This window comes from Hyperolius riggenbachi, chromosome 7 (assembly GCF_040937935.1).
Source record: "Hyperolius riggenbachi isolate aHypRig1 chromosome 7, aHypRig1.pri, whole genome shotgun sequence".
Lineage (NCBI taxonomy): Eukaryota > Metazoa > Chordata > Amphibia > Anura > Hyperoliidae > Hyperolius > Hyperolius riggenbachi.
In genome coordinates, this window is record NC_090652.1 from 313,822,369 (window position 1) to 313,835,087 (window position 12,719).

Below are 12,719 nucleotides of genomic sequence, written 5' to 3' on the forward strand. Positions count from 1 at the left end.
TTAAGATTTCGTTGGGTTTTATTTTTACTGCAAATTCCTTAAAGGAAACTCGAGGTGAAAATAAACTGATGAGATAAAAAAATTGCATCTACCCTTCTACTGCAAAAAAAAAAAAAAAACTTTTTGAGATAACCTAGTTGTATATTATGTTTAAATCTACTTTTTAAGTTTTTAGTGTCTCATTGTCTCTGCTTAATGACAGGTCTTTGAAGTATGTCAGAGCTACAATCAATTAACTACTGGCTCTTCTTATCTCTACCCTGCTCTCAGAAGTTGTTCTCTGTGAGGAAAGTGTTTTATGGCAGTAACTCCTGATCATTGAGGGAGGCTATACTCTGACAAAGTCCTGCCTGGAGAGAAACGGTCACTTGCATACCTGAATGTTAACTCAATCAGGCAGAAAGAAAAATTAATGCGGCCTGGTTATTTGTATGCTTGGCACTGTATATACAAGTTTATCAGTTTTTTTCACCTCAGTATGCCTTTAAGTGAATCCACTGGCATAACAGCTTCAGGGAATAGGGTAAGGAGTGTAAAGGGGTGCCATATTGGAAGTACTCACCCAAAGGCGCAAAGCCCCTGGCGGGGCTGGTATCACGGCTGCTCTCACGGCTGGTGTCGCGGCTGCACCCCTGACTCATGCTGGGTCGAGGGATGCGGCTGCTCCTGGCTAGCATGCGATGTGAAAAGGCAGCACATTAATACAACATGACAGAGAAAAAAAGAGACAGAGAGCTACGGAAGAGGTTAATGCTATTATTATTATTATTGTTGTGAGAGATTCTACTCACTACAACACAGAACAAAAAAATGTTACTGACCTTATAATCACAGGACAGACATTACTGTCAGCACAATCACAGGACAGACATTACTGTCAGCACAATCACAGGACAGACATTACTGTCAGCACAATCACAGGACAGACACATTACTGACCATACAATCACAGGACAGACATTACTAGCAGCAGTCACAGGACAGACATTACTAGCAGCACAATCACAGGACAGACATTACTAGCAGCACAATCACAGGACACACATTACTAGCAGCACAATCACGGTATTACAAAACACAGAAAAGGATATTGTGCTATTACAAGAGGGTGCTGATACGTTCCTGGCTTTGCCCCCTTCCAGGTGTAATAGAAACACAGGTGTGGGAGTATATGACAGCCTAATATCTTAGTGAGTGTGCAAATATCAGGTGTTTGTGATTCTTAAAACTGCATTTCCTTTTAGTGAGAAGCTGTGATGGCACAATCACTTTTCAGGTTGTTGGAGTTACCGGCTGACATTAAGGTTTTGTTTCTCTAGAAAAAGTCAGCAAACGACATTCACACTGAGATGTCACACACACTGGGGGAGACGTGTCCTTTCTACAGCACTGTCCACCTGGATATTCAATTTCAAGGAAGGGCATTTCAAGATGAGCTCCAAATTGGGTGCCCCCAACCTCAGCTGACCCAGCAAACCTGAGATTCTGTCCAGGCGCTGATTGAGGACCAACCACAGAACAGTCCAAAAAAATGGTGCCACAGTGGGATTATGTGGCCAAACAAGTTCTGCATCCAGAAATCAGATAAAGTCATGGCTTCTGTAATCTGAGACAAAGACGTTATTCTGTTGATGGGCTACCTTCCTGGGATTCCAATTGGTCTATCACCCCCCCCCCCCCCCACTCGCTTGACCTGGCCCCCTTCCAACAATTATCTGTGCGTTAAGATGTTCCTTCAAGTTCTGTAACAATGTTTCGAGGGCATTTCTGATGTAAAACCTGCTTCTTAGTTCTGGCATGAGGCCCAACCAAAGGACTTATTTGAATGATGTAGAAAAGCTGCAACTACGCTGTGCCATGGGGGAATAGAGGTGTTATTTCATAACTCTGGCTGTCTCCTTTATGGGCAAAGCCAGAAACTCATCAGCACCCCCTCCTATGTTTAATATTCAAAAGGGCGATGATATTAACTGGTAAAAATGGAGGGATTATCACAGGATCAGAAAATACAGTATGTATTAAAGATGAGACTGTCGGGATTGTCAGCATAATGCATATGGCAAAATCCAACCAGACCAGAGTGGAAACGCTAATCCTGCTGGGTGTTCAAAAGCACATGTATTTATTTTGGATGCCATGTGACTTGATGACATTCCAGCTTTGTAACTGGGCAGCTGCAGAAGAGACACGCCCTCTCTCTAGCCAAGCCCAATCAGATGCCAGGCTAGCAGAGGTAGGGAGGTGTCAGGTTAGATCATTCCTGCCTCAATCTACAGGTTCCCACAAACGGTACAATTCTAAGCGAATAATCGCCAGAGCAATCAGATAAATGTAGAATTTTTTTTATAACACAGCGGTTATTTCCCAGTCAATAAATATTACATTACTAATATGAGAGTGAACAGAGGCGCCAGCAGGATAAAAGGCACTAAAAATTCCCAGGTTGATTGGTGTGTTAAGTTTGCTGTACGTGTGAGCCCAGCCGGCTGCGTGTTTAACATCTGCAGTGAGTGGTTTTATGGTTTTAAAGAGGCACTTGGTGTCAATACAGTGTTGTTCACCTTTTTGAATAAAGTTGTTTATTGAAATTGAAGCAGGGCCTGACTCAATACATTTTTCTAGTTCCTAATCCTCTCAGCCCCATGCTCCCACTTTGTGGTTTTCATTACTTCAATACCTGTTGTGTTCCAGGACCTTTTTTCCTATATAAAAATTCCTCAGACAACCATGCAACGCGTTTCACAGGCAATAACAGATAGGAGTACATGCAGTACAGTCTCAAGGTCACGATAAGCGCCTCTGTCTTATGACCTTGAGACTGTACTGCATGTACTCCTATTTGTTATTGCCTGAGGAAGCGGGAATACACCTGTGAAACGCATTGCATGGTTGTCTGGAGTATATAAATAAACCTGTTGTGAAAACGCTGACAGTATCTTGTCTACTTCAAGGAGATGAGTCCACCACCTCCTCCTGAGGAATTTTAAACTTTTTATTACCTTTTATCCTGCTGGCACCTCTGTTCACTCTTATATTACCAATATCCACCCCTGGTGGAGGGGTCGATCCCCATCTCTTTTTTCCTAATCTACAGAGAGCGACTTTTAATCCTGAGTGGGGATAGGGCTAATCTCCTCACCTGCCTGTACAGTGGTTGCCTAGGAGGTGACCCACTTTTATGAGTATATACACTATATACTTTTCAATTCCAACCTATTGTTTTGCTTACTACACTATATTGGGCTCTCTGTGTCCCCACTTTTGTTTATCATTACATTACTAACTGTTTTTCTAAACGACTAATTTGTTGTTGAACGCTCACCATTAGAATCATTCATGGTCGATTTAGGGCATCATTGAGGTTTATGTTTTCCCAATCCGATCACATTTATCTGATCGCTTGGATGATCCTTCATTGAAAAGGATACCGTTAGTGGGAACTGAGTGTTGTGATGCGGTAGACCAGGCAAATGATGAGTGTCAGGGCATATCAACCATGTTCCTGATCTACAACGAATTGTACAATGTATGATGGGCTCTGCTTCATGAGATGAAACAGAAGAGATCATCAGCAATAGACAGTTTAGGTGCAGCAGCTTTAGGTGTAACACGTAGCACAAGCACTTCAGTAAACTGCACTGAATGAACACATCTGTTTGTCCTGTAAATAGGCCTGACAATGCACCAAAGTAACTTCCTTTCTTAAAGAGAACCTGTACTGAGTAAAAATATTTAAAATAAACACATGAGGTAACTTCAAATGAACATTACATAGTTACCTCGCCATCAGTTCCTCTCAGAAGCTCACCATTTTCTTCTGACAATAATCCCTTCCAGTTCTGACAACATTTTGTCAGATCTGAAATATATCAGTTGCTGTCAGTAAAATATCAGTTGCTGTCAGTTATAGCTGAGAGGAAAACTGATGTACCAGGTAATGTCCTTGTTTCCCTATGGCTCAAGTGGGCGATGTTACAGTTTAACTGTGTGCTGACCAGAAAGCTGTTATGGGTAATGGCCATTTTCAAAATGGAGGACGGAAAATTCCCTTGATCACAGTGAACAAATAGGACGCGGGACAGGAGAAAGATACTGAGGAGTAGACTACATGGAAGGTAAGTATGACTTGTGTATGCTTATTTTGACTTTTAATTTAATTTTCAGTTCAGGTTTTCTTTAAAGCAAAATATGGCACAGCACAGCCCCTCCTGTCCGGTGCAAAGAAAGGGGGCCGTACAGAAAACCTTGAGACGCTGGGGATTTCTGGCCAAGTCCTGAACCAGTGACACAGATAAATGGGAATTCTGGGAAGTCCTGTGTACTATACTGTACGCTCTTTGCCAAAGGTTCAAGCAAGCTTAGCCTGAAATGTTATCAGTATTAGAAAGCTATTGCTGCTATACACTGAAGTGGAAAGTTAACATTTTTAATAACAAACAGTCTGAGCAGAACTGCAATGTTATAATTCTATAACAAGGTTGGAGTTGCCCTTTAAACTTAGCTTTCCCAAAAGACAAAAGTCTCCACCCACTTACCACTCATTTTTGTGATATTTACAAGCAAAAAATTGCAATTTAAAACTCAGCTGATGGACAAGGTGGGTATCTGTAATAAATGATACTATAAAATGAATCTTTTCCCTCACAATGCAGCTGAGCATGTACGGTAATTCCGTGAGCTACCTCCTGTGCTGCCCGCCCACTATGATCACACGCACAGCACCAGGGACAGGCCTATTTCAAGGCTGATGGGGGGATCTTCACAAGTCTGTACTGCAAAGGGGGCGTGGCCAAGCAGAATTTCCAGCAAGTGTGCAGGGGAAATACAACCAAAACCTTAAAGAGGAACTCCAGTGAAAATTATGTAATAAAAAAGTGCTTCATTTTTACAATAATTATGTATAAATGATTTAGTCAATGTTTGCCCATTATAAAATAGTTTAAATCCCTGATTTACATTCTGACATTTATTACATGGTGACATTTTTACTGTTGGCAGGTGATGTAGCTGCTGCATGTTTTTTTTAGCGGTTGGAAACGTCTGTAAACAGCTATTTCCCACAATGCAGAAAAGTTCACAGACAGGAAACTGCCAGGAGTACCACGGGCCTCAGAGTTTCTTGTGGGAGGGGTTTCACCACAATATCAGTCATACAGCGCCCCCTGATGGTCTGTTTGCGAAAAGGAATAGATTTCTCATGTAAAAGGGGGTATCAGCTACTGATTGGGATAAAGTGCAATTCTTGGTCGGAGTTTCTCTTTAAAGCGGAACTCCGTCCATCATCCTATAACGTATACTAGATCTTTGCCATGAGCTCCTCGGTATCTTGTTTCTGTACATCTCAGCAGTTATCACTCACATCCATATTGTTGTGCACACCCTATTCAGGGCATTACACGTATATGGGATTCCGGGTCTATGTGTTTCAAGTGCGACTGAGAAATTATAAGAGCAGGGCAGTGTGACATCACACAGAAGGATTTTCAGAGACTATACTGAAAATTGGGGGTGGAGCAACAATGTCACACATGCACGCGCCTTAATATGGCCACTGGTGGGATTCTCCTTTAATTCTGCTGTCATAAAAAAAAACAAAAAAAAAAAAACAGCTAGGCTAAAAATTCTAAGGTATTTATATTAGGTTTTAAATGAGGCAACAATTAGTGAGATCTTTTAGGCTGGACTCCAGGCAGATGGTTGAATGCACAGCAGAATCACAATACATGTAAAATGTTTTACCATCCGACAGATCTCGTTCACCCCATGGAGATCTCCTCCTTCAGTCTGCTGATTAGACGGTGCAGAGCAGCAGCACACAGATGAGTCATCTGACGTTGTGCTAGGTAGTAGCCTCAGTGCTCACTACAGGCAGCCAATGAATTGAAAGGAATTCTGGCTTGCATACAAATTTAATGTGTTGCCTGGAATTGGACCAATGTAAATCAACAGGAAGTGCAACCGATTGGCCGTATTCCATAAAGCATGCATTAATATTGTTCCGTATATATTTTTATGAATGCCTGGAGTCCAGTGCTCGTCAGGTTACACAGTCACCACAATCCACACGGACGCTGGGTTGTTACGCAGCACACACAGGGGGTACAGTCAGTGAACACAGAGGCACTTACCCAAGCCTATCCTGCTGGGGCTGGTCTCTCGGCTGCAGCCCTGGCTGCGGGGAATCTTGCTTCTCTTCTCAGAGGTGGGGATCTGCGGCACCCGCTGAGCGCCGGTCGCCAGGCTGCTGTACCCACTTCCCAGCAGCTTCCCTGGAGAACTGGATCTGCTGCCAGCTGCAGAAAGCACAGGGGGAGATCAGTGAATACAAGTCTCCAGAGATCAGATTGTGCGACAACCGATGATGTGTGTGATGGGTGATAATGGATACGACAATGACAATTATGATTTGGAAATTATGATTCTTTCTCCACATGCTTCCACCCTGAAGTAACAGGATATTATTATTCCTTCACACAGTGATCTCCTCCTCTCTGCACACCATCCCGTTATCTCAGCTCACAGCTACTCCTTTCATTTACCTCTGTATACAATGTTATGGCCAACCCAACCCAGATACACCAGCTGCCTCCATAAGCCTCAGCCTGGCACCTCTGCCACCCCACGTTCCACTTTCTTGTTTATTCCCTTAATCATCAGAGAGGTTCTTGTTAGCAGTGAGCGGTACTCAGAGCCCTATCATGGTGCTTGCAGTCCGCTGGCATATAGTCAATCATTGCGTACTTCAATGTGGTCTCTTATTTAAAGTACCCTTGACATGAGAGGCATATGGAGACTGCCATATTTATTCCCATTTACACAATACAGATTCCCTGGCTGCCTTGCTGATCTCTTTGGCAGCATTAGTATCTGAATCACACCCCTGCAGCTAATCCAGTCACACTTCAGTCAGAGGACCTGATCTGCTTCATGCTTGTTCGGGGACTATGGCTAAATGTATTAGGGGCAGATGATCAGCAGGACAGCCAGACTACTGGTATTGCTTAAAAGGAAATAAATACATCAGCTTCCATGTCCCTACCACTTTAACACCTGGATACAGGAGTACAACAAGGAGAAGGAAACGAAAGGGGGGGGGGGGGGAGATATCGGGAAGGAGGGAAAGTATTATAATGGTGGGTAAACGGGAGGGGATTTTAACGGAGGGCCCACAGCAGGGTAGTTAGCGGGGGAAGGAAGGTGGGTAACATGAAAGCAGATGGGTTTAAACTGCGGGCGTGGGTTTTTGGATGTTAAAGGCTCCATGCAGAGAGTGTTCTGGGGTTGGTTTGAACCTTGGAAATGACAACCAAATCCATTACATGGAAAACTGGAGCAGAACCGGTGTGAAAATCAGGTCCAGGTCCAGCTCCAGGATTCAGATCTGTCGCTGTAAGCAGCTGCTCCACCTCTGCACTGGTCTCTGCACTAGATTTGCTCTTATTCTCTTTGCAATAATTTTGAAAGTGTGCCTCACTGTCCTTCCCGGTTACCACCCTGTGTTATCGGACTATAGATCTATATAACATATAATGCCTATACTATGCTGCAGCTCCCCCTTGTGGTCAGGCATGGACTCCACATGAGCTGTGAAATAAGTCTGGTGTCTATATATCTAGAGTACATAAAATACACAATCCGCTAATAACATACTGCAGCTCCCCCTGGTGGACAGGAATGGAGACCACAAGAGCTGTGAAATAGTATGTAGTGTCTGACTATCTATCAAACGTATAAAATCCTCAGCGCTGTATACAGTCACAGTCACACTCTCCTGCTCTGACCTGCAGTCACCCAGTGCTCGAACAGGGACATACATGGCCACCGACAGGGTATAAACCACAATGCAAGTTGTCAGTTAGAAGCAGCAGGGGGTAACAATTAGAAGTTGCCAAAAAAATTAAAATCTATAACTCACATTGAGGGCCCATGCACACTGGACCCCTTTTGCATGAAAACGCTCCTAAGGTTTTTGTATGACCTAGGTTGTCGCATACACCTTTTACAAATGACCTCTTTAGGGTATTGCAGAGTAGCCAATTCTCCGAGCAGGAGAGTGCGACTGTATACAGCGCTGAGGATTTTTTATGTCTGGTCATTTAGTTCCATTGTGGATTGGAATACTTCTGACAGCAAACTATTTTGTTTCCTTTGTGGCGCTCATATCGTTTACCACTACAAGTGACTATCTACAATCAGCCTATAATATAGTGCAGCTCCCCCTGGTGGACAGGAATGGACTCCACAAGAGCTGTAAAAATGTATGTGGTATTGGACTATAATATAATATAATACACTGGTATTTATTGGATTTATACAGTGCAAGCATATTATGCAACACTGAACAACAATCAGCTTATAATACAGTGCTGCTCTCCCTGGTGGACAGGAATGGACTTCACAGAACCCGTTAAAGCGGTATTGTCTCCATGAAAATCAAATTTCCACAGCAACTGGTCTGAGTGTATTAAAGGGAATGTCCAAGCAAAATAAAAAAATGAGTTTCACTTACCTGGGGCTTCTACCAGCCCCATGCAGCCATCCTGTGCCCTCCTAGTCACTCACTGTTGCTCCAGTCCCCCGCTGGCAGCTTGCCGACCTCAGAGGTCGGCGGGACACATTGCGTACATTTCTACGCATTCCCGCTAGTGCAGGAACATTAACACATACATTGTTACGCATTACTAGTTAAATGTGTAAAAATTTGCGCATGGAACCAGTAACGCGTAAAAATGTATGTGTTAATGTTCCTGCACTAGCGGGAATGCGTAAAAATGTACGCAATGCGTCCCGCCGACCCCGAGGTCGGCAAGCTGCCAGCGGGGGACTGGAGCAGCAGTGAGTGACTAGGAGGGCACAGGATGGCTGCATGGGGCTGGTAGAAGCCCCAGGTAAGTGAAACTCATTTTTTTATTTTGCTTGGACATTCCCTTTAAGTGATAAAGATGCTAATCCTGCATTCAAAACTTGTTCTACTGTTATGGTTTGGAGTTATCACATACTTTAGGATCACTGGCCCTAGTGCCAAACAGTGCCAAAAAGTTGAATTTTGGGAGTTCTTTTGAATGCTGGGAGTTCTTTTTATCTATAATATATTCCTCCTCTTCAATTTATTTCCCTGCCTAGCTGATCACTTGTGCTTACAAGCAAGGCTGAGGTGACTCAGTGAGTGGATATGTAAATAAATAAAAAAAAAAAGACTGGGAGGAGGGCATCTAATGAATACACAATGAGCAAGAGAAGGGAGGGGAGGGGGGGGGGGGGGAACAAGAGTCAGGGAGGATATGATGTCAGCATTAGCTTGGCAAGATGGCCACTGCCTAGAATAGGCTTTTCTGTTTTTCCTTTGTAAAATTCACAGGAATCATTACGTGGATAGCGCAAATCATCTGTTATGCAAGTAGAAGTCGTATTTATCTACCTATAGATGTGTTTTTTATTTCTAGGTTAGCATGGGTGTCGCTTGTTCTTTAAGAAATCCTGTATTTTCCAGCACAAAGGCATTACTAGATCCTTTAAAGGGGCCCATACACTCAGACGATTTTCTGGCCGATCGATCAAAATCGATCGATCGCAAACCGGTTGACCGATCGACCGATTGGCGGCCGATTTCGATTGATTTCAATCGAACTGGCAGGGTGGAAAATCCAGGTCGATCTGTTGAGATTGCTTATCATTTTGCATTGCCCCTAATGGAAATCTGATGGCAAAAAAATGACAGATCGATTTTCAATAGATTTCAAACTGAAATCTATCGGAATTCAATTCCTAGTAAAAAAAATGTTCCTTAACACAGATAGATCAGAAATCTATCTGATGATCTATCTGCTGCTAATCTGAAGAGTGGCCACCTTAAGTGCTGTAAGTGGTGAGGTGGGCCTCCATGGATCAGACTTGTCTCCCAGCACATCCCACAGATGATGGATTGGACTGGATCGAGATCTGAGTAATCTAAACCCTCGTCCTGTCCCTCAAAGCACCCCAGGACAATCTATACATGGTTCTGCTGAAAGAGGCCACTGACGTCAGGGCACACCCGTACCATGAAAAGGAGCTTGTGGCCTGCAGCGGCCTTTATAGAGTGCTATGTGCCAAGTCCCACCCACATGAATGACAGGAAATGAGGTTTCCAGATCTTAAGGTGCCCATTAACGGTACAATTTTTCACTAAATGCGATCTTTCGATGCTATTTGAACGATCGTAACTAATTGGAAGGCAATTATCGATTGTTCACATTTATTGAACAATTCTTTCTTCAAATTCGATCATAAAATCCAACTTTAGGATCGATTTTATCCTATTTAGCAATCGACCAAATAATCGTTCCTTATTGATTGCCTTCATAAACAGCCAAATTTTCTATACGATTGCATCGAAAGATCGCATTTGGTGAAAAAATTGTACCGTTAATGGGCACCTCCACACTCATGTGCCTATGGTTGGTCATTTCAGCAGTGGACGGGGTCACATGGGATCTCTGACCTGTTGGTGGATGCACAACCCCATATACAGCAATCCGTGAATGCCGGGTGTGTCCTGCATATGCATTGATTTAGTTTCCTGCATGTGATTTTTTTTCCTCCTTTCTTGAGCCCAGAAAACTCTGACTTTCCTGCATCTGTGCTGTCAGTCACACCTGCACCGAGATGCTTCTATGCCAGCAGTAACTCTCTCATGAATTAGGATATGCGCTGATTAGGGGATTGTTGCGCATGGTAATAAAGTGGAACATTTGGCACAATGTGGGCATCTTGGAGAGAACACACAGCCCACTGTTCCGGCAGTTTGGAGAGAGGCCTGGAGCGCTGCCACCTAGAGCTCTGCGGACCCTCATTGTCCCACATCTATGGGAACTTGGCATGGATGAGACGGATAGCCAGAGTGCAGAGGACATGCAGGGAGGAGGCTGACATCACTACATGGAGGGGTGCGGCGTGCAATGTACAGACAGGGACACCAGACAGGGATGGAGGTGAGTGAGGAGGGAGCCTCTTACCGCTGGCTGGATTCGCAGACCGGGATCCTTTGGTAGGGAAAGCAGATGGAGGACAGTGAAGAGGATTTAGAGAGGAAAAACGACATCACATGTACAATCACACCACAGACATCTCTACACGATCTACAGATCACCCGAAACAGGACAGCGGGAAGAGCACAGAGCTGGTTACACACACCACAATCACACCACAGACATCACTACACGATCTACAGATCACTCGAAACAGGACGACAGGGAGAGCACAGAGCTGATTACACACACTACAATCACACCACAGACATCTCTACACGATCTACAGATCACCCGACACAGGACAATGGGGAGAGCACAGAGCTGATTACACACATTACAATCACACCACAGACATCTCTACACGATCTACAGATCACCCGAAACAGGACAACAGGGAGAGCACAGAGCTGATTACACACATTACAATCACACCACAGACATCTCTACACGATCTACAGATCACCCGAAACAGGACAACGGGGAGAGCACAGAGCTGATTACACACACTACAATCACACCACAAACATCTCTACACATCTATAGATCACCCGAAACAGAACAGGGAGATCACAGAGCTGGTTATGCGCACGCACGCACACACACACGATCTACAGATCACCCGCTCAAAACAGGACAACTGGGAGAGCACAGAGCTGGTTACACACACTACAATCACACCACAGACATCTCTGCACATCTACAGATCACCTGAAACAGGACAGCGGGGAGAGCACAGAGCTGATTACACACACTACAATCACACGACAGGCATCTCTACACCATCCACAGATCACCCGAAAAAGAACGGGGAGATCACAGAGCTGGTCGGGGAGATCACAGAGCTGGTCGGGTACACACACACACATCTCTACACGATCTACAGATCGCTCGAAATAGGACAACCGGGAGAGCACAGAGCCAATTACACACACTACAATCACAACACAGACATCACTACACCATCCACAGATCACCCGAAACAGAACGGGAAGATCACAGAGCTGATTACACACACTACTATCACACCACAGACATCTCTACACATCTACAGATCACCCGAAACAGGACAACCGGGAGAGCACAGAGCTGGTTACACACACACACACACACACACACACACACACACACACACACACACACACACACACACTACAATCACACCACAGACATCACTACACCATCTACAGATCACCCGAAACAGGACAACCGGGAGAGCACAGAGCTGGTTACACACACTACAATCACACCACAGACATCACTACACCATCCACAGATCCCCCAAAACAGGACAACTGTGAGAGCACAGAGCTGATTACACACACTACAATCACACCACAGACATCTCTACACGATTTACAGATCACCCGAAACAGGACAACCGGGAGAGCACAGAGCTGGTTACACACACCACAATCACACCACAGACATCTCTACACGATCTACATATCACCTGAAACAGGACAACGGGGAGAGCACAGAGCTGGTTACACACACCACAATCACACCACAGACATCTCTACACGATCTACATATCACCTGAAACAGGACAACCGGGAGAGCACAGAGCTGGTTACACACACTACAATCACCCCACAGACATCACTACACGATCTACATATCACCTGAAACAGGACAACGGGGAGAGCACAGAGCTGGTTACACACACTTCAATCACACCACAGACATCTATACACCAACCACAGATCACCT

At 44.4% G+C, this 12,719-nt stretch overlaps 1 protein-coding gene across 36 annotated transcripts in view; it reads right to left on the reverse strand.

The window, feature by feature from the left end:
* The window catches only part of CLASP1 (cytoplasmic linker associated protein 1), a 320,170-nt gene that overhangs the window by 112,870 nt on the left and 194,581 nt on the right, over nucleotides 1-12,719 (reverse strand). For 18 of the 36 annotated variants that reach the window (XM_068246166.1, XM_068246161.1, XM_068246168.1 and 15 more), the window contains 3 exons: nucleotides 10,995-11,021; nucleotides 6,129-6,293; nucleotides 563-670 (listed from right to left, as the gene is read on the reverse strand). In XM_068246166.1, coding sequence (XP_068102267.1) covers nucleotides 563-670; nucleotides 6,129-6,293; nucleotides 10,995-11,021 — 300 coding nt within the window. The remainder of the gene's footprint in view (nucleotides 1-562; nucleotides 671-6,128; nucleotides 6,294-10,994; nucleotides 11,022-12,719) is intronic. The other 18 variants (XM_068246182.1, XM_068246178.1, XM_068246179.1 and 15 more) reach the window with 3 other exon arrangements.